General features: G+C 38.6%; 1 protein-coding gene across 2 annotated transcripts in view; it reads right to left on the minus strand.

The window, feature by feature from the left end:
* The window catches only part of MAGI2 (membrane associated guanylate kinase, WW and PDZ domain containing 2), a 789,679-nt gene that overhangs the window by 246,252 nt on the left and 515,943 nt on the right, over positions 1-27,484 (minus strand). Inside the window, exon 7 of one of the 2 annotated variants that reach the window (XM_089524611.1) lies at positions 14,754-14,834. The exons of the other annotated variant lie outside the window; for it this stretch is intronic. Coding sequence (XP_089380737.1) covers positions 14,754-14,834 — 81 coding nt within the window. The remainder of the gene's footprint in view (positions 1-14,753; positions 14,835-27,484) is intronic. 2 annotated transcript variants of the gene reach the window in all.

Below are 27,484 nucleotides of genomic sequence, written 5' to 3' on the forward strand. Positions count from 1 at the left end.
GCACTTCCCTGCCATAGCAGGGAAAGCAGAAGTGGTGGGTACTTCTTTCATGCTCTCTCAGCATGAACTAAGCTCAGAGAGTCAGACAGCTTAGTTGGTGCTGGGAAAGCATGAAGGAAGCAACAGCCCCCTCAGTTCTTTTTCTGGTGGTTCTTTGGAGCTTCCCTGTCAGGACGGGAAGTTTGGAGGGGATCAAGAGAAGTTGGGAAAAGCCTCAATCTCCTCTGCTCTCCCCTCCACAGAAGTGGCTCTTTGGTGCTACCCAGCAGAGGTGGGGAGAGTGGAAGGTGTCAGGGATTGTCTTAGGCTCTCCATGGATGGGCTAAGCTCTCACCTTGAGAACTCTGTCTGTCTGAAGATAACATAAAAGCACTGACCCCTTCTACACTCTTCAGTGGCTTTTTGCAATGCCTGAGTGGGAAAATGCAGCAGCCAGGCGCAACTGAGCTCCAGGGGTGGTGCTGGTGCTTTCACCTCTCTGCAAAATGGCTCTGAGGAGTCCTGGCCTGATCCCAAAGTTTTACCCTCCACTCATTAATGGGACATATCAAAACTTACAAGTTTGGCACAAAAATCTGCCCCTGATGTATACATGGGGTCGACTTGTACAGAAGCATAGATAGTAGATACAAGCAGTAAAAGAGGAAAGTTGGATCTGTTGAAAACTGAAAAGAACAGACTGTATCCTGCTCATATTTAATTTAAGAACACCTTATCCATATTTTTACTCTGTTAGCAGGATGATTTTAGATAACATTTATCTTTACAGCTTTTTGGGTGGTGGTGAAAGGGTGTTAATGGACTATAACATGCTGCTGTGCTACAACATATGGCTAAATTGTCTGCTTTTGTCGGTAAGCATCTCCGTCTAACATATGATGCATACAAATGGGTTTTTGTAACTTTTTCATTGTTGTTAGAAGTAGGAAACAATGCAAGAGCATTGAAGCTGTTCAATATGAATGGGTTTTGTTGCTAGGATGAGGGAAGAATTCATGGAATTATAGAGCTGGAAGAGGCCTCATGGACCACATAGTTCAATCCCCTACTCAACCTAGGAACTCCAGATAAAACATCCCTGCAGGTAGCTCACCAGCCTCTTTCTGAAGATGTCCAAAGAAGGAGACCCTACCTCCTTTCTAGACAATTGGTTCCATAGCCAAACTGCTCTTACTGTCAAGAAGTTCCTTCTAATGTTCAACCAAAATCTTTCCTGTACATATATCCATTAGACACATCCCTACCCTCTGCGGCACCAGAGAACAGGCCTGTCTCCTCTTCTCTGTGACTGCCCTTAAGGTATTTCAAGACTGTAATCATGTCACCCCCTCAGTCTCCTCTTTAGTTTCTTTAGTGAAAAGGTATGCATTTTCTATTCTGCTGTAGATGTCTTCCAGGAAATATGGATTTTAGTCCTGCTATGCAACCACGATAATGCTAGGAAAGGTGGAGTGAAGTAGAAAGAGAGGAAGGCCTTATGCGAGATGGATGGACTCTATTAGAGATCATGAGTATGAGCTTGCAGGAGCTGGGCAGAGCAGTAGAGGACAGGAGGTCTTTGAGATGTCTCAGCAGGATCACCATGGGTTGAGATTGAATCGAAGGCAGTTAACAACATGCAAGCCTTCATTTACAGTGGGCTGGATATTGTGTATCTTTCCTGTCATTCACCATCATTGGCCAGAATGGGTGGGAACTGAAGCACAATAACACCTGGAATTTGTCAGCTTTGCAGCTCAGGTTCAGATTGCCCATGGTTGTGGTCATAACATAAACTCATAACATGGCTCTTGAGAGGTGTTAATTTATCTCATCTAATCCAAAATTTCATGTGCTAATGATAGTTTCAGTTTAATAAAATGAATTTTATGCCAGTTGGCACATTATGAGAGCTCACATGATTGGCTTGTCTTCTTTTCCTGTACTATTGCTATCTGCAGTGGAACTGGCCTTTACTAGGACAAAGCAGGCTACCTGAAACACTGTACATCCCCATTTGATCCTGCCTGAATTTTAAGACACATGGAGGAGGGCTTTTTCTCACTCTCATCACCGGCACATATGGTGAAGATATGGCCTTCTTGGTGGCTGTTCCAGCTGTAGAATTCCTTCTCATATGAAGCTAAGTTGACTCCTTCTCTGTCTTCTTTCCACCATCAGGTGGAAGACCTACCTTTCGTTTACCCAGGGCTTTGAGTGACACCTATCTGTTACAGAAGATCTTTTAATTGGGGTATGTTGTGTTTGTATTGGTATTCTTTTTATCATTAATCTTATATTTTAACTGCCTATTTAAATTAATGTTTTTAATGTTTTTACTATTTAACTCTATTTTATTTTATCTCAAATTTGTCATAGGTCTCACATTGGCTGAAAGTATAAATATAAAATGAAAAATAAAATAAAATAAAATAAACCTACTCAATCAATTGTTGAATGGTAAGTTAACACATAGGTAAATCCCACTGATTGAATTTACTCTAATAAGGACTAGCAAGAGAATTCTGACCATTAACTGTCACCTTGCTTTCTCAGATCTCCCCATTGCTGCTGAGCTTAGTTGCAGTATTCACAGAGGCAGGGAACTGGCTGGAGTGGGGATTCACCCAACAATCTTGTTGTGAGCTATTATTATTATAATGCAAAGTATTTTGGGGCAGCTTGGTCTTGAACAGGCATCCAAGATGCATCCAGTTGACAAAAGAGATGCTTCTTGTGATGATGATGATAATAATGATACTGGCGACAACATTTCTTCCATCAAAGGGCAGAACATCAGACACATATAATCAAAAATGAAACAATAAAACACAACACTACAGTATACTAAAGATAAAATCCTCACCATTCCACCAGTTGCTACCCATCTTGGCAAACGTAGTGCAGCTAGAACTAATTTGCTTACTTTTCAGCTAAAGAGTTGTTGCTAGGAGAGGAATAGAAAGCATATATCCACGTACAAGTACATACACAGATGAATCAACACAGCTGCTTGCATTTGTGGACACCTTGGTAGACATGGCTACGGAAACTGTCATAGCAAGTGCCAGCACATCAGTGCACACTTCCCACAGTACATAATGAATGACATGCACCCCTATCTATTCCAAAGTGGAACATACAATGCCATAATACATGATGTACAAAAGTTTGATATGAAAAATCCTTAAGCTAAGGAAATGGGAGGAAAACTCTGATGGAAGATGTGAATTCTCTAAAGATGCCAGCCACAGATGCTGGCGAAACGTCAGTAAGAAATTCTTCTAGAACATGGCCACATAGCCCAACCCCCCCCCCCAAAAAAAAAAAACAAAAAACTATCTGATGGAAGAGTTTCAGTTCTATTCTTACAATGTCCTTGGGGGTTTTTGGAATCTGGAACACATTGTTAAAAGGCCTCGTGATTCCCAAATACTAAGTTTGTAGCTATCTGTTGCCCTGAAATGACTTTAAATAGTTAATAGATACACCCAGCTTTTATTTCAGGGACATCATTAGTCTCCAAGAGTCTAGTCTATATCTTTTCTATTTTCTATCAAGCACCCTTTTCTGTTCAATTTATTATATACTAATAAATTAGAGATTGTCTTCTTGCTTCCTGAGATGACTTTCAGAGGCACGTATCCTATTTTTTTAAAGTCTATATCCCATCGAACTCTTAATTACACTCATATATCTGGTAGGTCCTCTACTAATTATGCAGGTAACATCAAATTGACTTATTAGAGTTCCATCTCATTAAATACAGCTGTCGACAATGATTATGGGGAAATAGGATAAAAACAAAAATGGAAGATAAACCTTAGTGGCTAAAAGAAATTGAAGCTGGATGGAATTGCTAGTTTAAGCACAAGATTTTTCTTGACTCCTGTGAAGCAGTCATTTTTATCATCCTGTGCCCTGGGTTAAGCATGTTCCACTGCTATTAGCCTAAATGGTCTAATTAAAGTACTGTTTTGATTTATAGCCACAATTGCAATGAAATGGGACATACTCTAAACAAGTATCTCAGAGTGAGGTTTATTATGCCAAGAGCACAGGGCTTCCAACAGAGGGTAAACAGAACTTGGCAAAAACCATACTGATAATACATATCTCTATAATTTACAGAACGATGAAGAAACATTTATCTGTGGCTTATGTAGCTTATGACAAAATGGAAATAGGTGGGCTTCAAAATAATTCAGAGCCTCAGTAATTAAGATATCAAGGGCTGGTTCAAATATAACAACACTACCATGATCTTGCTTTCTGAGTACAGGCCAGCATGAATGCCAGGTTGCTCTGCAAACTGACCCCTCTGTGTACAAGGCTCCAGATCTAAAACATTGATTTTCAATTCTAGTTTTTCATTTTATCCTCTTAGATGGGGAGATCATGTTCTCATGTGGAAGAACCAGAAAGCTCACCACTTTATTTCCTGCCTAAAAGACAGCGAGAGTGGTCCGTGCATTCATTTTTAGGAAGTCTATCTTCACATGTGATGACTTTTTGGGGGGACAGGAATGGCATGAATGGTTTTTCCACAATCTTCAACAGCTATGACATTGCTGCATGCCCTTTAAAAAGGTATAAAGATTAGATGGGTTGCTTTTATCTGTTTGGTCAACACACCTTTTGTCCTTGCTGTGTATTTGTGCTGTGTTTTGTGATGGGAAAAGAAAGAAGTTCTACACACAGAAACAAATAAAGGGGTCACCATCATTGTCTCACTCAAAAAGAGAAACATCTTGCATGGTTATCAGCATTTTTCTTGACAGGAAGTCTCAATGAGTATAGACATTATGGTTGCTGGCACACTGCAGAAATAAAACAATTTTGACACTTTAATGCTATGGATTCTGAGATTTGTAGTTTGGTGGGACACAGTGGCATCCCTGCATTGGGTGTCACCTGCTGTGGGAAACAGGGCTTCTGGGGACAGACAATGAGGCTCCCTCCCTCCTGCGCCTCCCTGTGTGTGCTCCCTGCCCCTCTTGGCCACATTGCTCCTGCATGCTTCTGTCCCCATCCCTTGGTGTGTGATCCTGGCCCCTAATGCTCCCCTACCCATGCTCCCACAACTCCCTGTGCCCAGCTGCATTCTTTCTCTCAACAGGAAAAGAACAGGATGGGGTGGTGACAGGAAGATGAACAGGGAGTGCAGGCAGGGCAGGAATTTGTGCAGGGAGGTATGGAGCACATGAGGGTGTGAGCATGCGAAGGTGGCATGGGATAGGTAGGAACGTGCATGGAGAGCATGAGAGGGACAAATATGTGTGTAAGGTAGCACGGTGAGAGTGTGTGAGGATGGTGCAGGGGGAAGGCCCAGAGGGTGCCACCTGATGCGGGCTGCACCATTGCACCCCACTAGTGATGCTACTGGTGAAAGACTAGATCCCTGTGACAGGGAAGGCTAAATATCTCACAGAAATAAAAATCCCAGAATTTTATAACACTGAGCTATGGTGTCAAACTGCCTTATTTCTGTAATGTGGATGAAACCCATGTCTGAAGAGAATCAGTAGTTTTGCAAATATTTTTTCATTTTGCTACTCTGTAGCCATGGTTGGGTATGGCTGTATGGGTGATGGGTCACAATTCAGCAGCTGAGAAGATGCTTTCTGTGTGAAGGCACTGAACAGGAAAGGTCAGTAAGAGATCACAAAGGCTAAGTAAGGTAGAGCCACACTGAAGAAAAGGTCTACTTAGATATAAAAAACGTTCTAAGCCCATAGAGACTGCAGGTTACATCAAACAAATTCAGAGCATTCTGACCTATATCACAAAACATGTTGACTTGTTCATCTGGTAAAAAGACCTGCTAAGACATCAATATGAGATACAAAGTAAAAGTGTTTGAGTTTGGAAACAGTGTTTGTTCATGCCTCTGAGGAAGTAGGCTCAAATCTATGAAAGCTCAAGGTACCAACTTTCTTTCAGTTAGTTTCAAAGGTGTCACAAGATCCCTTTGTGTACAATAAAAAAATAGTAATTTTTCTCAAGCTCTAACTGTGGTTGGTAGAAAATGCCATTTCTAGTGCATGGATGAACTGGGAAATGTTGGTTTTGAAGGAAGTTTAGAAGGCTTAACTCTTCTTTTAAAGGAGATGGAAAGTGTACAAGCCCAGCTGGTGATGGCTCATGCTCATAACCACTAATAATGTTCGTCACGCCTCAACCACATGTGATCCTTAGAACATCTCTAAGTCTTAGAATTAAGCTATGACTAAAGGTTTACATACAGGCAAACACTTCTGTGTTGGCCTAATGTTTCTCAGATGGGATGAATTAGTTTCCAATTTTTAAAAGAATACTGATTGAAATGATCAGTGGATACCATGTAAATACTAAAAACAGAGGCAAGAAAAATCCAGGACTGGTGCATAGGGGGCAGCTGGGGGGAATGCATCATTCTGCCACTATTGGATAGAGCTCCCTCTGAGCTCAGACCATGGGCCACCAGTGGGGAAAGTGTGGGAAAACTTGATCGGGGCTGGATGTTCAGGCTATCCACCAGAAATAAAGTCAGAAGAGAACAAGACTCATTCAGAAGTGTAAGTTGTTCTCTCTCTAACTGTTTCTGCTTATGTACTTCAATTAAGACGCAGTTTGTCATTCTGAGTAGTGTGCACTTCTCTATGCAACATACTCTTTTAAGAACTGCTTACCTGAACGCCTGCCTTCTCCTTCTTAGACTTATTCTGTCAGTGAAATTATCTGGAGAGGTGCTCCTAGCAGTGCCACGCGCTCCTGAGTTTCACTTTTTTGACATTTGTAGCAGAGCACTCCTGAGTTTCACTTTTTTGACATTTGTAGCAGAGCACTTAACTATTCTTGGTTTCAGACAGGTTTTTGCAGGTCTTCCCTGTTTAGTCGTGCATAACATCTTTTTATGTATGTTGATTTGAATATTGTATATTTTGAGAGTTATAATCCAAAAAAGTTGCAGGTCCAAGTTCTGCTATAAATACAGATCAGGAGATTTTATGTATGGAACGGGGTCATAGTAAGTGTGTGTGCGCGGAGGACGCCTTGGAAGCATAAACATTCCGCCCTCCAGATCCTCAGTTTCAATCATCCATAGCTTGAACATATTTAAAAATTCAAAAAGCAAACCTTGATTTTGCCATTTTATATAAGGGAAGCAGTTTTACTACACCATTGTATTTAATGGGACTTGAGCATCGATAGACTTTGATATCTACAGGGGGTTCTGGAAACAAACCTCAGAGCATACCAAGGGCCAGTTGCAGTTCTCCCCTATTATTCTTGAGCTTCACTTGGATGGGAGAAGAGGGGATAGGAAGGAGAGGATGTACCGAGAGAATGAGTAGCAGAGAAGGTGCAAGATTTAGTGTAAACTGATGGCTAGGTGTGTACAACCATGGTGCATAGGTAAATAACAAAAGGATACTTGAGCTTATATGTATGTGGGAAATAAAATATTTTTACTCCATTTGAATAGTTGTATGTTATATACTAATACATTTTATGTCCAATATCATCAGTAACTAGAACATTTGGCCTGAATGTTTTCTGTTCTTGCTAGAAACAGTCCTATCCTTGACATCTGCCAAGCAAATACCAAGCCAGCAATGAAAGGAAGTAGAAGGGTGCGATAAAGGACTCTTATCTGAGACAAGAGGAAGCTTTTGCTGCAGCCAACAGGAAAACAATTTAATTTTCTTATCAAGGCCTGTGTTGCGGCAGATTAAGATAGCTGAGTTATGCTTGTAGTTTGTATGCACTGCTGAATTTTGTGTTTTTCACATGGCACTTTGTTTTCTTCTAAAAGAAACTGATGACTATTTGCTGCATATTCTGCTCTCTGAGTTAGACTTTTTATTCTGCTTTCATTTATTTTTAGTTCAGCTTTCAGTGCAGCCTCCATTTATTTCTAAGAGCTTTAGAGAACAGGAAATGCTCAATGACTAACTCAAATATCTTTTTGAACTGCAGCAGGCAACTTCATAACTGTTCTTTGGACTATTTGCCAGATGCAGAGAATGTATTCAGGGAGAAACCTCATCCTGGCTGTTATGTACCAGGCTTTCCAAATTAAAAATATAAAATAAAAAGGCACATATACATTTATATGACTATATATACACAAACACTTCTGGATATATTTGTCCTTCATCTACTTTCTTTCTGAACAATGATTTTTTTGGATGTTAATAGTTATGCTAATGATCTCATAGCTGCTAGTCAACCATAGCTGTATCATATTCAGCACTAACCTGAAGACTACATTTTTGCCTCAGAATTGTTTGACTTTTTTAAAGTACATGAGTTTTGAGAGCAGCAAAGGTACTATTAAACTTGTACCAATACAATTAAAATACAGTGGGCCCTTGATATCCACCACTTTGTTTCCAGGAACTCCACCCTTCCCTATGGTCACCAAAATCAATGAATGCTCAGATCCCATTAATTGTAATGGCATAGTAAAATGGTGGTCCTTATACGAACTTTATATGGCAAAATCTAGATTCGCTTTTTGGAATGTGTGTGTGTGTATTTTCAAGCCATGGATGCTTGATTCCGAGGATAAGAAATCTCTGGATACAAAGGGCCAACTGTAGCAGTAAAACTGACTGTATGGCTCCCCCCACCAATACTAGCATGGGTGATTCTTTCATATCCATACCACAAAATATTTAAATATCACCCTGTATCTATGACTGTTTCCTTGCAAATGTATTAAAACATGCATTAAAGTGACACTTAGGTTTTCCAGGTGGTGTTGCCAATTTCTGTCATTGTAGATGCTACAATAGATCATTGAAGTAGGCCAAAATATAACATTGACATTTGGCTATAAGATAAATATGATTAGAGTACTCAAAAATAATTTGTGTCTGAAAGGATTAACCCGCCTACACTGCACATAATTATGGATGGCTTAAGAGAATTAGAGCTGCCCTTAAAGTATTAAGCAGTCAGATCCCTTTAAATAGATAAACAAGTGAGGAACTCCACTAAACAAACAGACAGATAAAATAAATAAATAGACCTTATTAAAACTAAATCTGAAAATATGTACTCTAGATAAATTAAATTTGCTGATTGCCATATAAGAACTGACAGCATACAAGAATTGAGAGCCACTGTGGTATAGTGGTTTGAATGTTGGACCATGAGTCTGGAGAGGAGGGTTTGATTCCCTACTCAGCCATGGAAACCCATTGAGTGAGCTAGGGTGAGCCACACACTTTCAGCCCCAGAAAACCTCATGATAGGTTTGCCTTGGGGTCGCTATAACTTTGAAGGCACACAACAACACAACAATATTTAACTACTCAGTGCCATCTGCTTTTCAAGCTGGTTTTGAAATGTGTCAAACTAAGGAGCTGACATGTAGCCAATTTGATATTTCTCCTAAATGCCTAACTACTGAAGGGGCAATTGCATATGCATTAACACTAACCATTAATTAAAAATAATATACATATTTTTGAAGAGACTAATATGGGTTTGAGGGGTTTGTTTACCAGGGAGGATTTAGGAATGCTGCCAGCCATGTAGTTGCTTGTTACATAAGTTCTATCCACAAGCAGAACACATTGAAAAGGTTTTGTAATAGGAGTACCTAGAAGGACCACACAATGTTTCCTCTCATAGAAAATTAGAGAGCTGTTGTTATTCCAGCTATGCCAAATAGCAGGTGGGTTGGAATGAACTGCATGGAAACTGGTATCAAGCGCAGCATTTCTTCACTGACCGGGCTAATCTTGTTGTTTCATACACAGCTAATCCCTGCTAGCTTAAAATGGTAATCACAGACGTGTAAATGCAAAACCTAGTATCTGCTTCAAACATTCAGCACCTGCAAGGCAAGAAGGGCAACCTAAGTTAGTGCTGCCCCTTGAGTCATACAGGCGTCTGAACATTTCACACACCTGTGCACATGTGTCCACAGGCCCAGCACATTTCATTTCATTCTTAATTCTCAACAGTGTGTGAACTGGAGTGAATATTTATACCTTCCTCACCATTGAACTGGGAACTGTCCTATTCATGGTTCCCTTCAGCAACCATGCAATACCATTAAAGCCCTGGCAAAATAACTGGATTAATTTTGAGGATTGTACCAATCCACAAATCACTGTGAGCCAGAAATGCTTTTCAGACTGCTTAGTTCACTGAGCTGTATAGCTCGAAGGCAAGCAGGCTGGCATCTACTCCTTTAAAGAGTCTAGCCTAAAATGCTATTATTCTGCATGCAGATTCTTATTCATGCATGTTTATGCAGGATATTTGCTGCAAAACTGCAAAAGAATTGTCAAGGGAAACAAAACATTCTTCAAACCTAAATGCAGGCAGTTCTTATCCTAGGGCAACTATTTCACACCAACATGTGTAACAAATACATATGTCAACACATTCTACATCTTCCACAGCAAACCTATTAATTTGTGCCTTTATCAGGGATTTCCAAATATGATCACCGGTAAACATCAAAGTGCCTTAATCACACAGCTGCTTCACAGGGACAGCATGTACCTCAGAAGAATGTTTATTGATAAGAGTGAATGGTGAATATGGTAAAATAACCCCAGGAGAAATTTCCTGAAATGTCAGGTTGAAGACAAAAAACATGAAAAAAGAAATAAAAAATTAAAATAAAAATCCAAGTTAAATCCGGATTAGCAGACTACTATGTATTAGCATGGCAGCATGGTGTAGTGGTTTGAGTGTTGGGCTATATGCCTGTAACCCATGCTACTCACTGTACCCAATGAGTAGCTACAGAGTTAATGTTATCTATTCTGACAGAATAAAAATATGACAGAAGTAATTCTCCTTCTCCAATTCTGTAACTTGTTTACCATTTCCGATCACTTATTTTCAAATTCAGTACAGACTCCTGGCAAGTATGGACAAGACAGAATCACGATCACTTATTACATTTATGATAAAGGTCACTTATTCCATTTATGATAACCTGCTTTTAAAGATCTCTTATTATACAAATTCACTGGCAAGGAATCATAACAAAACACTCTTTCTTTCAGAATACTTTCATTACATAAAGTATAGAAAACAAAACACTTCAGCTCTTTGCTTTAATTTCTTTTTTATTGTCTTCATTTTGACTGTCTCATCAGCGCACAGGAAAGGAAAGATGGAACTCACTAGGTCATACTGTAGCATGGCCAAAAATCACAAACATATGACACACCCTGACCAAGATGGGGTTCTAATACTGAATAAACACAAACACATAGGACTAGATCCTGGTTTCAATTTGTCTAGAGTAGAACACTTAATCAATTCAACCTATATTGACTCACCTCTCAACAGTTGACTGAATGTGCCTATTCGAGTTGGGACTAACCCACAGAACTGCAGCCTATACCAATTCAGACCTCCTCTGATTCTGAAGAAAGTGAAGGGAATTGAAATGGGACACACTTCTTCCCATCTCTTGTATCAATATATGACTTGGGTCCAGACTATCTGAAAGACAGCACCTCCCTATATGAACCTAGAATCATAGTGTTGGAAGAGACCACAAGGGCCATCCAGTCCAACCCCCTGCTAGAGACTTAAGAGCCACAGGAGAAAGTTTTCTCTCAGTCCTGTCATTATTTGCTTAGTGAGGACATGGAAGAGTTTTCTGTGGCTGCTCCAATCCTCTGGAATTCCCTCCATGGGAGGCTAGACTGGCCCCTTCCCTGCTGTCCTATTGCTGCTGTTGTTCTGTGAATTCAAGTAATTCCTGACTCATGGCAAATCTAAGATGGACCTATCATAGGGTTTTCTTGGCAACATTTGTTCAGAGAGGGTTTGCCTTTGGCTTCCTCTAAGGCTGAGAGAATGTGATTTGCCCAAGATCATCCAACTGGATTCCATGGCCAAGCAGGGATTTGAACCCTGGTCTCCAGAGTCATACTCCAACACTCAAACCATTACACCACTCTGTTTCTTTTTCTGGCAGGCAAAGATATTTTTTTGTTTAAGCAGGCTTTTAATATGTAATTGCTTGCAGTGAGGTTTCTTATGGGGGAGGTTGCTTTATTTTTTAACTGTTGTATGCTTTCACATGATTTTTAAAAATACTGTTCTAATTTGATTAATTTTAATTGTTTTAAAAACATTATTGTTTAGTTTTAATTGATTCTTCAATTGAGCTGCTTTGGGTATGCCAAGGGCACATGCCACACTACAGGAATCAGCCAAGGTTATAAACAGAATGGGACATGGGCCAGGGCAGAGTATCTGTTATATACTGCTGATATGGCCTATCATTTCCCTACATTTGGCATCCTGGAGAAGTAAGAGTAACAGATAAGCTGACAATCATTTCAACTCTCTCCAAGCCTGTCAAGATTTAGGACTAAAATATGTTCATAAGGTACCCTTGCATTATGAACCAAAAATACACTGATGGGTTAATGTTGTAGAAACTGTGATTTTGGCCAATTAAGGAGATTTACCAATTTAATAATTGTGAAATCTGGCTGGTGAAATAATGGACGATATTGATAGCCTCAGTTACTGTGATGGACCATAAGAAAATGAAAGGTCTTTCCTCTCATCTGAATTTTCATTTTGTCTGTTGAAATACAGGAAAATAATATGAAGGCACTTAGTTGTTCTTTCATCTTATCTGAACCTCTGTGTTTGTTTAGATGCAAAGTAGTACCAAGGGTAGATTTAGCTGTTCTCTTGCTTTGTAGTCTCTTTTCTTTTTATTTGGATATAAAGGGGGGACAAGAGTAAATTTATTTGTTCCCTCATCTCATTTGTAATCCTGGCTGTTGCGGGTCCATGGATATAAACAAGCAAAATGAGGGCACTTAGTTATTCTCTCACTTTGATTGAACTTTCTGTGCTTGTTTAGAGTCAAAGAAGTAACATGGGCAGACCTAGTTATTTTCTTGCCTTCTTTGGACTTATTTGGGCATCTTTGGAGACAAAGAAATAATAAGCACATTGTTTAAATTGCAATGTTTGGATTTTTGAAAGTAATATTATGTATACACAGAATTAGCAAAGGTAATAATTTGATTTGCATATCCAACACGTCTAGAATTTGTCGAAAGGCAGGATTTATTTTAATCAACTGAACATATGATTTTTATCACAATTCTTAAATGCTTTTTGTTTACTATTTAAGATTTCTTTTGCTTTTGGTCAGACAGAAAGCAAAGTGTATAGTCCAAATCAATTAACTATAATATCCAACTGACTTTATTTTGAGACAGGGTTTTATTCACGCTAACAGATACTTCTAATAGACAGATTAATAGATACTTCAATCTTCTCATTTTCTACGTCTTTAGCAAGGGCAAATGTAAAAAAAAATGTTTTTGGAATAATAGAAAGAAAATGGCAGGAAGGTACTGTGCTTGGATGGAGAAGAAGCAGAGAGACCATTTTTATATTTTCTTTTGGAATAATCAGATATATTTTTTCCATTTTTTAAAAATATGTGTGTTTTTTGGATGTTGTTCTGTTCCCTTCTGCTTCACATATTCTTTCTTGTTCTACCTTTTCTTTCCTGTGTTAATGTTCATTTTGTAATCCCCCACCTCTGCTGGTGGACTGAACATAGAACCGTACCGCACAGGGCTCCTGTGACGGCCTGTGAACGGTCCAAAAGGGGCCAGGAAGGGAACGGAATGAGTAAGGGATGCCTTTTACTGCACACAAGGAAGTCCCTCACTCATTCTGTTCCCTTTCCTTCTGTTCCCATTCCATTCCAGAGGAGGTGATTTTTGAGAATTGTTCAGAACAGTTCTCAAAAATTGTGTCCTCTAGAACAGATTGGGAATGGAAGGGAAGGGAACGGAATGAGTGAGGGACATCTGTGTGCAGTAAAATGCATCTCCCACTCATTCCACACTAGTTCCAGGCCCCTTCCATTCCATTCTCAGGCCGTTCCACAGAGCTCCTGTGCAGTAAGGTCCATAGTGTGAGTGGTTTGGGGATCCTTATAGCAAGCCTGACACTATCATGGGGCTTTCTGGGGCTCAGGGTGTGTGACTCACCGTGGGTTTCCATGGCAGAGCAGAGAATTGAACCCTGATCTTCAGAGTTGCAGTCCAGTGCTCACTACTTCTCTGTATTTTTTAAAAAAACCTTCTACATTTGAAAAAATAACAAAAGAACTTAAAATCAGACTACTTATTTTGGAAGATTCATAAACAGGTTACATTTCAGTGCTGCCTGAAAACTGATTCCAGACATTCTCCCAGCCTTTTGCAGTTGGCTTTGGGGTGCATAGGAGCAGTTGCAGTGCTGTTGGGTACCACTGTAGATATACCGATTTTAAAAGAAAACTAAAGCAAAGTGTTCATTTTGGAAATAGAGGAAAACAGAAGATGAATTAAACACTACGGATGAGATTACTTCATTTGCAGATAAACTAGGTGAATATACTTAAATCTTGATAAGATAAGCAAAGTTATATACATGTATCTACAGAAAGAGAAACACTTATTGCTAGAAGTGTAAAGGAGTTGGAAAATAAAGAGCATTTATATTGGTTAGAACTCTACAGATTAAGGAGAAGACCAGTAGCATTTCAGAACCAGACAAAGAGGCACAATTTAAAAATTAATGAGATTCCTGAGACAGCAGAAGGAAAGTATTTGCAATATCTTATTTCTTAAATTTTAGGGGAAATTTTAGAAGTTCTAAATTTAAACAGCTTTGCAGCAGCAGGGGTTACAACAGCCTTCCAGATAGCTAAGTTAGATTAAAAAAATAAAGAAACCTAGAAACATGTTAATTTTATTACATTAATTTAGTTTTTTTACCTTTATTCTCTTCCTCTGTCAGAGGAAAGCTTCCTCCGTCGGAAGAAGGGAACCTTGGGATCCAACCCATTAGATTAAGATCTGTATGGGGAAGAGGAAATTGAAGACTGAGGGCCATGAAATGATGGTACTCAATTACATTTATCCAGATACTCTTGTGACGTATCAGTACTTCCAGTTTTAACTTAAAAACATAGGTTTTGCAGCATCAATTTTCATTGGAGTATTCAACTCCATTCAAACATATTTACTTATCATATGGTTAGTAATTCAAACAGTTCAGGAGTCTAATCAATTGGTTAAATCTTAAAGAAGAGTTTTTAAAAAGGCACCTTTGAAAAGAATTGAATGATTTAACAGATAATGGATTCTTATGTTTTAACCATCATCCAGTAGACTGAGGCTGACTCTGCAATGTAGAGATAATCCAGTTTGACACCACTTTAATTGCCCTGGCTCAATGCTATGGAATTCTGGGAACTGTTATTTTGTGAGACATTTAGCTTTCTCTGTCAGAGTTCTAGTGCCACAACAAACTACAAATCCCAGAATTCCACAGCATTGAGCCAAGGCAATTGAAGTGGTGTGAAACTAGATTATTTCTGCATTAAGGTAGCCTGACTGAGTTCTGGGGCATTTTCTGACTCCAAAATAGTGAAGGTTAGGAATGGGGTTAGTGTTAACATTACCCATCTTATATTTCCTGGACTCACTAAATATTCCCTTTCCTTCTCCCAATGGAAACAGCCTACTGACAACCAGAATACATCATGTCTGCTTCTTGAAATTATGGGGCACCAAAATCAGCACAAGCCACTTTTTGCCCCAACAGATGACTGCAGTGGCCAAATAATAATTAAAAAAAGGTTTGTCAGGCAACATTTTGTTCTAACCCTCTTTTGTTCAAAAAACTGTACTTGGTTGGGATCCTTTCACATCCAGCAATAGTGCTATGATTCAACTTGGAAAAATCCAAAGGAATCATGAGATATTCAGTTTGGCGAAGGGGCATTAAGATTCTCAGTCATCTAGGGCAGTAGTTCTCAACCTTTGGCCCTCCAGCTGTTTTGGACTTCAGCTTCCAGATGTCTCAGCCAGGATAGCCAATGCTCAAAAATTCTGGGTGCTGAAGTCCATAACAGCTGGAGATCCAAAGGCAGAAACATTGCTCCTCACCAGACTTCAAACCCCAAGGTTACATAGAAAGTTGTCATGGAAGGTGGAATGGAATCATAGTGCTATAACTAAGGAGATTATCACATTGAATTCAAAGAGACTTAACCTTGATGGGATAAAGCCATGTTTAATTTTAAAAGCGGTTGTTATTACATGCAGCCGCCGTTGAGTGAGTGCTACCCGTATGCTGCCTGGGCTCCAGCTGAGCTTATCCAGTGGCTTTTCAAAAAAGGGAGCTTGCCATTTTTGAAAAGCCGCTGGCTAAGCGTGTCTGGAATCCAGGCTGCATACAGGTTGCACTTGCCTGACTGTGTGCGATAACACCCGCTTTTAAAATTAAATGCGACTTTATCTTATTGGGGGTAGGTTGTCTTAAATTCAATGCAATAATATCCTATGTAGTGTGAGAGTATCTCCAAACTCAGGAGCATTGATTACAACTCTTCAAATGATAAGAATGTAAAATATCTACCATTTAGGTCTAATTTTGCATGAATTCTGAAAAATAAAACAAGACACCAACAACATGGGACTAAAATCTCTTGTCTGAGTTCATGAGGGCTAGTCATATGAATAATATATTACAGAAGATATAATCTACTCTGAAGATATAATCAGTGAATTTAAATCCACTGAACTTTCTAAATAAAAGAAAATGTTTAAGACTATTATTTTTAAAAAATCCAATACAGTCATTATTTTATTCATTTAAGGAACAGATCAAAAAGAAGGGAAAAAAATCTGGAAAAATATTGAGAGAAGTATAGTGCTTTTTACAGATAATGAAACTAACAATGCATTGTTATGGGGCTTCTTTATTTACTGGACAAGCTGTTAGATATGAAGTTACAGTGTCAGGGCTTTGCCTTGGGCTGTATGTCACATCAGACACACTTCCAGAGATTCTTGGAAATGTTCTCTAAAAATAAGCAGTATGTTCTGAAAATATGGGATGATATTTTAATACAGTAGTATATTCAAAGTTAAATTGGTCCAGAAGTAATATAATATCTATTATTCTAAATTAAAACCCTACCAAATAATTGAATAGGCTTCCGTTTGTTGATGAATGGTGATTTAGACACCTTAATTCAACAGGTAATATATTTCTGCTCTGCATAAATCTTATTCCAGAATCAACTATTTTTGAGCTTATCCTAACACTATTTTGTCAAAAATGTATAGAATGTCCTGATTCTGGTTCTGCAAGCATTTCTTGGGTGGTTCAAGGGCACTGTACATCAAGAGACTGAAAGGTGGATCACAAACCTTTAGATAAGTGTGAGATAAGTGTGAGTTTGGTTAAATGAAGAGTGCTTTATTCAGTGTAAAATTACTGTAGGTTTGAACTGGTTAAATCAATAGTACACTGTCAAGGGATATTTCATAACCACTTCAACAATTCAAAGATGAAAACTGGGACACATGTGGCCAAGCAATATCTGAGAGTGAGCAAGATGGGAAGAGTTAATAAGGAAGAACACACAACTAGGAGAGGCTGCAGTAGTTTGCTTTAGCCTGAGCCTCCTGGGAAAGGCAAGATTTGACCCTGTCTTCACCTCCCCTTGTTGAATTAATTCAGTGCAAACTTCTGAAAGTAATCTGAGAACCAAGGCAGAAGGTGGGACATGTTAAAAGCAGCTGGAACAGTCAGACGATAAAGGGTTTTTTTTGTACCTGTCAAATCAGGCCAGTTGGATGGTATGATATTTATCTACATTTTCTTTTGGTTTTTAAAGGCTTAGACATGAGTCTTCTTCCATAAATTTGTTCCTCCTTCACCAAATGAAAAAGGGGCCTGTGAATTTTCAAAGTGTGCAGGACGACAAGACTGAGCAATGACAATGGGATTCTATAGTGTTATTTTAAACAACTTTTGGTTGTTTTCACTTTAAATTTCACTGTTGCTTGAGACAGTGGTTCTTGGTAGGTGCCACTCTCCCACTTCCCAGAAAATCCTTGAGACAATGGCATAAATTGAGAGAGAGAGAGAGAGAGTGCACAATAGCCATGATTCTCAGATTATTTCAGTGGCTCGAGTTCAAGAGGTTTGCGCCTCCAACAAGATGTCTGAATTTTGTCTTCCACAACCTGATCTCCTTTACTGATATAGCAACAAGAAGTTATCTTTCAAAAATAAATTTTAAATAGTTAAAAAAAGAGCAAACATCACCACTGGCTATTGATAAGTTTCTATTTTTTTAGGAGACAGAAATGAACTAATCTGTAATTTTTTTTAAAGGGAAAGATGCAATGACATGTTGGGATAAATAACTGGAGGGGCAATCAGATTTAAATCTTTTTAAAATAGCAATCTTACCACAAAATTGCTGAAACAAGCTGAATATAAAAATAGTATATGGCATAAAAATCCCCATGGATATTCCAACAGATAATTAAACCAGACATTGAAATATACCATTTAAATTAATTCTGTTATCTGAGGCCTGCATAAACCACTATGGACTATGTGCTGAAAAAGAGGAATTGAAAAATTTCAGTTAACACAGTGCACTCGAAGTAACCACTACTATTACTACAAAGAAGATTCTTAGCCCTTTCCAGGAATTCAGTTCCTCATGCAGTTAGAATCTTGTGAAGATAAAATGGGCTTTCTCACCTGCCTTTTTCATGGTTGGAAAACCATTGCTGGACTACATCTGCCCAAATCCACCAGAATGCTGACAGGGGCATTCTGGGAACTGGTAGTCCAAAAAAAGTAACTTTGACATATTCTCTGTACTGGTTGCTTGTCCTTTCTGTTATCCCTGCACTGGAGAAGAAAATCTGGAAAGAAGATTCTAATCTATATGTGTAAGAGTCCTATGCAATTTAGATATTGTACAGCCAAAACTTTAAGCCATGTGGGAAAAGTCTATGCATGTAAAACAGACTCTTCACTTCAGAACTTCTCCTCCATGATGTGGAAAGAGAAAAGGTCAAGGGATGGAGGAGGAGGATGGAGACAATGCGTATGGCCCCATCCCCTTCTCATGTATTTTGTCTTGTGTGAAGGATATGGGTACATAAATAAGGCTCTAGTTGTAATTCCTTCAGTACTTGGCTCCATCCTAGGTTTTTTTACTAGTAAAAATTAGGACTCTATGAAAAAAAAAATGCAATCACACAGAGACAGGTTTTTGAGAAGCCCCCACAAAAGCCAGGGTGCATATGATGGTCCTAGGTCTGAGGGAACCCATCCCATGCAGGATGTTGTTTCTGTTTGAGGAGTGCAGAATCTAAAAGTGTCAGTAGTAAGCTTAGCACACCAGAGTGCATGACCCACTTGAGCATCTGGACTCAGTGCTGGATTTAGTTCAAGTGGGACTTGAAAGATGAAGTCTTGAGAGTGCAAGGCTTAGAGGGGCTAATTGGGTTTGACTCATTGTAACGAGCTCCCAGCAGTTCTTCACATTGGTCCAAAACACACTACATAAATAATCCAGTTTGAAACCACTTTAATTGCCCTGGCTCAATGTTAGGGAATTCTGGGAACTGGGGTTTTGTGAGACATTAAGCCTTCCCAGGATTCCCTAGCACTGAGCCTGGGCAGTTAAAGCTGTCTCAAACTGGATTATTTCCACAGTGTGTTTTGGACCCCTGTTACATGCCTTGGTTGATTTTATCCTGTTCCTCATTATTTCTTCTGTTCCTTGAGGCAGCAGAGTAAAAAAAAGAAAAAACTGTTTCTCTTACATTCATCAGCCATATGTACACTTTGCCTTTCTCATGCGTGGGAAAGGAGCTAGTCAAAGCTTGGTACAGTTATATTTTTTGGACTACAGCTCCTATCATTTCACATTCACAGGCTATGCTGGCTTTGGTGATAAGTAGACTCAGAGCTATTGTCCAAAATACATACAAAAATATTTCAAGCTGTAAAAATAAGTTGGGTACTTTTCTAGATTTTCAAATGTATAACTGAGGGAGCACAAATATTTTGACTTTTAAAGAGATGTGGACTTTGAGTTTCTTTTCATTTTCTCTGAAATTTCATAAATCTACCTGGTTAGAAATTGCACTCTGAACAGTGGGTCTAGAGTCCAAAAACCAGTCTATGTTCATGGTCATTTTCACATTACTAGGATTCAGGGGAGGTGATGAAAGGGACCAGAATCCAAGAAGCACCAGAAAGAGCCATTTTTCTCCAAGTATATAATATCAAACTATCCCCTCCCTGCTCCTCCCTAGTATTTCCAGCTAAAGGTATGCATACTGTACCCTGATTCTGCTTTCACACCACTTTTCTACTTGAACTCTGTTTGCAGCAACTGAAGTAAAGTGAAAATCAAGGGGGAAATTGGGAAGAGGAAACAAAAACTGGTAAATTTTTAAAAGTTTTAAAAAGTAGGACAATGGGGGAATCAATCAAGACTCTTCCCTCCACACCAGGATAGTTGGTTAGTTTGAAGAAGATACCAGAGGAAGCATACCAATCCATAACTCCATAATGTTTCAAGTGATGTTTCCAGGAGTTCTACCTTTACTATCTGTCTATCTACCCACTTATTATCAACAGAAACAATATGGATTACACAAAACAAAAACTATTACATTAATCCTTCACTTCAGGCAAGTATAGATAATGTGAGGTCTGGATTTATTATTGTCAATTTAGCCACAATCTCTTTTGTTTTGCTTTGTTTCTTATAATAAACAAAGTTTCCACTGGCTAACCATTTTGCAGTTGCATCAAGAATGGGCATGTTATATTCTGCATTTGCATTCATAACCCAAGCTAAGATTGCCACTAAAATTATGCAATTAAACAGAATCCTGGCAAAGATACAAAAACAACATTAAAAGTCAATGCATTATAGGGGGAAAAACACTTGTGTGGGTGTTCTATGCTTCTGTTATGCATTTATCGCATAACTCATGGAGAGCTCTATAAATACCTGATACAAAGAAGCCAACAAGACCTATAACATGACAGAAAAATAACAGTAGATAACCCGGTATTAGCACTACAGTACACTTCAATGCCTTTTATAAAGCATTCATTTTGGAAGTAAATTTTCTATTTGTTACCAGCAGCTCTTCTTTGTCATTTCAAGTAGCCAGTTTAAAATTCAAGGCTACAGACAAAATAGTTTTGCAAAATATTAAGTAAGAGTACTATCAATGCTGATAGAAGCAATTACTTGGTAATTTTTTGGAAAAAAAACCAAGGAAGAATATAAAGTAGAAAAAATGTTTGGCACTTTGCTTTTACATTACAGAACAAAGTATTCTAAAAGAAAAATATGAAATTTTATCTGTTTCAAAAGAAATAATAACAACATCTGGTTTTGTTTGATTAAAAAAAAAAATAGGATCACTTCATCATCTGTATGATGCTCCAGTCAGCAAGGACCCTGAAAGCAGGTGGCTGGTGTGTAAGAACTGTCAGGTAGTTAATTCAGCCAATGTTAGTCTTAGGGTATCCAAACAAGATTACAGAAGCAGCAAGAGGGTGGTCATCAGCTGGTCCAAAAGTCATTACAGAAAATTAGTACTCCCATACATGAAAGCAGCAAAGAGTAAACAGAGTGATCTAATCACAAATGTGCAAGAGTACTATCAGTCACCTAGATAATCAACAGGGATGACAGGAAGCTGATGGGAGATTTATAGGTAGCTGTCTCAAAACACCAGGTACCTAATTAATCATTGTCTCCTATTTAACAACTTCGGGGAGTGGCATAGTCTCTCTTTGCATCTTCACCAATCTGCAAATGATGGTACCATGTCTTTAGGATCTGCCACCTGCTTTGGGGAGTAGGGCTTCCCTCTGCATCAGCCCCCAGCTTCCTGGACTTGGAGAGACCATGGTCATCAGGAGCTATAAATTCCTGGACATTTGAATGTGAATTGCCCAATTCCAGAGGGTGAGTTATGACATCCATGTAAGGGTGAAATCCACTAGTGCCTCATAGTTTGACGAGGTATCCAGTTTTCATGAGTTATCTCCAGGCAACAACACCAATAACCATAATCATCCTACATCAAATAACAGTTGATGATTATGACAGCCCAAGGCTGAAGTTGCTGCCTCATTCTAACCTTGAGCTACAGTTTGCTTGTGTTAAACAAAAACAAATTGTTTGAAAATTCATGAGAATAAATAAATAAAACTTTTATTTGTACCCCACTTTTTGTAATAAAACAATCAAAGCGACTAACATAGTTAAAACATCCTACATGTTAGGGAACAAATGCAGAATATAAATAAAATTTTCAAAAAGCAGTTGAAAATGCTACTATATGCTAAATCTTTGCATGAAAACTATAGTTCTTAAATTAATTTTCTCAGCCAGTCACAGGAGTTTATTCAACAATGCATCCAGAGCTCCCTTCAGCAGAAGGAAGAATAGTCCCCTTCATAGAAGGAATACTGCTGGGGGGCTTTATTTTGAATAACAATTCAGTACTTTTGAATCTGTATGTCCAGATGGCTTCATCCATGGGTCCCCTTTTCACACTTAGATGAGAACTACTTAATGAGCAGGCCTATGGCAAGAGTGACAACAGTGTGGCCAACCACAGCAAGCCACTATTTCATACCAGAGAGCGAACACAGAACATCTACAAACTTGTTAATATTATCAGTGAAGAACAAAGGCCTACTGTCATCCCCTAGGTAGTGACCAAATCCATCTATTCAGTATATACTGAGATTCAGACTGGCTCTACTTCTGTCAATAGAACTTGGAATGGTTATAGAATATGGAGGGCAATACAGCAAGTGCTTTAAAATTGCCTTTAATAATTGCATTATTTTAGGCAGCATACTTCATGTCAATTGTCTGTACTGAGACAGGAGATCGATTTCCCACTTATATACATAAGTGGTTGTTATATAATTATACTACAACTATTGGCCTATGCTCCAATCAGCAAGTGTCCCAGGAAGCAGGTGGTTAAAATACAAGACCTGCTGAGCAGTTAATTCAGTCCAGGTCATTCACAGGGTATTGAGAAAGATGATGGGAGAACCAAGAGAGTGGTCATCAGCCTCTCCAGAGGTTATTCAGCAAGTCAGTAGTCCAGTTAAACAAAGCCAGCAAGAAGGGAAACAGAGTAGTAAATCATAGCCAGCCCATGGTCAGAAATACACAAAAGCTGAAGAGTGCTGCTAGTTATCAAGAAAGATGTTTGAATGCAAGAAGTGGCCAGGGAGTGGCTGGGAAATTTATAGGCAGGTGTTTCAAGACCCCAGGTGTCTAATTAGGTCAATAGCTCCTACTTAATAACCTTTGGGAGCAACACCATCTTTCTTTATTTTCTTATTGCTCAAGGAATGATGGCCATTTATCGTCAAAGTCTGCATTCTCTTGCTGGGGAACAGAGCCCCCCCTCCAACTGCTAGCTCCTCAGACTCAGATAGAACATGGTTATGAGGAGCTGCAGATTCTTGGATATTTGCCTCCTACTCTCCCTCTGAATTGTCAGATTCTAGAGGGTGAGTTATGACAACTATCAATGAAATCATATCCATCTGCCAGATGGTGGAAGAGCTGGCTATAGTAGCTTTAACTACAGTTTGCACTAAAAAGTGAAGAAATGACTTGCTCCCCACTCTCATAGTGCCTCTGTACATGGACTCAATGAGATATCTGCCTGGAATGAAGTTTCCTTGTCCTCTTTAAACCCTCGTTAAACATGTATAAGGAGGCACATATAAAGCAATAGCTTACCTTCTACTACCTTCACAAATGTGACTAATTCAAAAAGCAGCTAGAAAGAAAATCATATTATTCAAGTTGATCTGGGGTTCATAATTCCTTTCTCGTGAAACCAGTAAGTTCTAGATTCTGAGTACTTTTGCAATCTTGCAAGAATGATGCAGCTGAGTCTCATGACTGTCCAATGGGAAACTACCATAACTGGCAAAATTATGCTTTGTTTATATCAGAAACTATCGGAAACCATTTTGTTCTGAATAAAAAGATTATTCCTTCTATTCCCTAGTACAAAACATGTGGGGGTCACATCTAAACAGCAAATGCCTGGTTTCCTGGTCTTCCATAACTATGGAAGACTTTCATTAAATTGCCATTGTAAAGCAATGTATGCAATTGCCATTGTAAAGCAATGTATAAATAGAGACACAGTAATGTTGTTGCCCTCCTGTATGTAACCTTTTCTTTTAAAACAATGATAAGAGCAACCATGGCAACTTTTTCTATTTATTAGCTGGACAGTTTGGGTCAAACATGATGCTAGTGTAGATGGAAGGAAGAAAATACCACCAATTCAGAGATAACTACATGTTTGGAGGAAAAGTAACACAGGAAATTATCTTCTGTCACATTATTCATCCAGCTAGCCCAATACTATCCACTCTTAATAGTAACAGCATTACCGAGGTTCAAAGGTGTGTTACTATCACCTACTACCTGATCCATTAGATGTAGGCACTTCAGGAACTGAGCGGCTCTGCCACTGAGTTATGAGTCCTCCTCAAGTGAAGGGAGCAGACATGCAAGTGTTGATATGCATAAGAGCTGCTGACTATGAAGTCTTGGAATTAACTGATCTGGGTGGGTTTGCCTTTTTTAATGTCTCAGGCACTATAGGGAGCACTTTGTATGTGCAGCACGTGGGTGATAGAGGGCCCCATATGATTGTGCCAATGACTACAAAATAAGTGTGTGAATTCTAGGAACAAAGGGATATGTGCATCCACATGCCATATGTTTTCAATAATTAAGGCTTCAGTCTAAAACTTATTTAGGAGATTATCGCATGGCAAAAAAAAAAAAAAAAAGCGTGACTTACCCCTGCTGGGATACAGTCGCTTATGGGATGCAGTCTGGAATTATCACATTAAAAATGCCATTGATGCCACCGGGCGACTGCAAATTGGCTGGCTGAGCATGGCTGGGAGCCAGGATGCAGTTGCCTGGAAGCATCAGCAGCATTTTTAATGTGATAATTCTCGACTGCATCCCGTAAGCGACTGTATCCCAGCATGGGTAAGTCATTTGTTTTTTTGTTTTGTTTTTTGCTATGCAATAATCTCCTTGGTATGGAACAAATCCTTTTGCTTATGATAAAACTAGTTTTTGCCTAAATAGTTATAAGAAGTGTTACAACAGGTAGTTATTATTATACCTACTGTATATGCTAGAAAATCTTCTGCACTGGTAGTGGATGGGTGAGTGAATTAGATAACCCCTTATTCTTGAAAGAGGACATATTGGCCTGGCCAATTTTAGTTTAACCAACAATTTTAGTTTAACCAACTAATGTTTAAGGCTTCCCACCACCAACATTACTACTTCACTATCAGATGTATTCACTTGGGTTTCACTGAAAAATAGAGCCAAGGTATATGATGAACATTTCAAAGGTACTGCAGTGCTGGATCAACTGCACTGATAATTTCCATCTGTGAGATCAAGGGCAAACACATGTTAATATCTGTAAAGAATCAAGCACAGATTGAAATACCAGGCCAGCTCTGTAAGCAATCAATTGCAGGCACATTGGTCTTGGTGCTATACATATTCTTTTCTGTGGATATTCTCTTCTGTCATTCTGTGATAGCACTGTAGAATGAAATCTAGCCAATGAATTTGGTCCCTCCATGTATGTTTTCACTAGAAATAATGAGACTTTTTAATGCACAACATTTTTATTTCTATCTGTTATTATTCATCATATTAAAAAAATTCAGTCTCATGTCTATGCTCCCCTGAACTGTTAGTCATATTATATGCTTTAACAATGTGTCCTATTTTTACATGGTACTGTATCTTTAAGCTTTGAGCTGCTCTGGATACAACAGAAGAGTAGCATATTTGTAAATCATCATATTTGTCATTGTCATCAATAATTTCATCTACTCTGCATTTATGAGTGCCAACAAATGATACATATATATTCAACATATTGCACAGGCACACGCAAGACAAGCTGAGACATTAGAGTCTGGGCAAAAATCCACATTGGCTGATAAAGGTTGGTCCCACAAACTGAAATACAGTATTTGTGAGAACAAGTAAGGTGGCCCTTTCTTAATAATCTCCTTCACTTGGAATGGACTGAGCCCTCTGATCTGGCATGTGAGAAATACAGTTTTAAAAATGTTGATGCTCTACTGCACACAGGGATCTTGTATATGCATTTATAAGCTGGAGACATTCACTTTAGAAACAAAGTTACCCACGCCTAAATCTTACTCTCTGGAATTTGAGACCAACACACAAGAAATCCAATGATGTGTGAGGAATAAAAAAGAGCACCATTGTGTTTCCCATGGTTTTATCATTTTGTTCATAAACATAATGGTACTATGGATTTCAAACTTACTTTTATAAAGAGTAAAACTTCATTATTATGACTTGGAGGGTTATAATACTATACTACTGTGTTTTTAAAATGCTGAATAAATTTTGTAAGGCTGGGAACAGTGTTTCCAGAAGCTTTGAATTTAAGTTTAGTTGGGGCTATTTTTGTTAAATACAAACTGTGTAGTTTAAGATCCTGTTTTGTTCCACTTTCTCAAAGTGTGCATGACACTGATTTAGATCTGGACTAGTGCACTTATGAGTGGGACAATGGAGATTCCACCCAAGATCATTTTAATTTCAGTATTACCTCCAGCCCCACCTCAAATGGGACTTCACTGGCAATCTTTTCTTGACTTTAGGAAAGAGAGTGCCCTAAACCCAACAGCTAGCCTAGGTTAGACTCATTGAATGAATTGCTGAATGGTATGCCAACATTTATGTAAGCACAACTGATTCAATAGATCTACTTCAAATGGTGCTAGCGAATGGATTTAGGTCAATGTGTCTAGGAGGTATCAGTCTTATTCAGCATTGTAACATATGGATATTCTCTATGTTACTTCCTAAAGCTTACATTATTTCTGATAGATAGCCCCCTTTCATTACAAGACTTCATTTCCTTAGTTCTACAGTGTTTGACCACAATAACCTTCCTTGTTCCTAGAAAGAATAAAAACTGGAAGGATGGACCTTCCCTGATCCCATAAATTAGAAACGTCATGATTTGCTCTCAACAGAATCAAATTAATTTGTCATTCTTTGAAAAGTTGCTGAAATATATTCCCCTTTCATGTTTCCATGCCTTTTCTTTGCAGTGTGTCTAATGTTTTTTTTTAATAATGGAGCTCTCCTTTTGCACTTATCTTTTGAAAGCCTTAATAGGTGCAAAAGTCTGGCAAATTCAATTCAGTGTAACATGTGATATGAATTTCCTCCTTCAGCTGCATTTTTAATCCACTAAATAGTATAGGCAACTCATTTTTATTATACTTTTATCAATATTTAACTTTCTCTGTATTTCTAAGGAAACATATCCAAATTAAGGTACTTAACACAACTGAGTGATATTGCTGCTGGAATTGCCAGTTCTCCATTTTAGAACTACAAGCCACAGAGGCATGTTGTAATAATGAGTTAGAGGTCTCATTACACAGAAATATGAAAAAAGCAGCTTGTCCAGCTGCAGTAGAGCCTAATGTGCTTTTCGTGTAGCATTTCTAAATCAGAGCATAGTGTTGTGCCATTTTGTCAAACAGGCCAGGGCACTGTTTATAT

This window comes from Sceloporus occidentalis, unplaced genomic scaffold (assembly GCF_023333645.1).
Source record: "Sceloporus occidentalis isolate IW3139 unplaced genomic scaffold, rSceOcc1.0.p SCAF_5, whole genome shotgun sequence".
In the NCBI taxonomy this organism is placed as follows: Eukaryota; Metazoa; Chordata; class Lepidosauria; order Squamata; family Phrynosomatidae; genus Sceloporus; species Sceloporus occidentalis.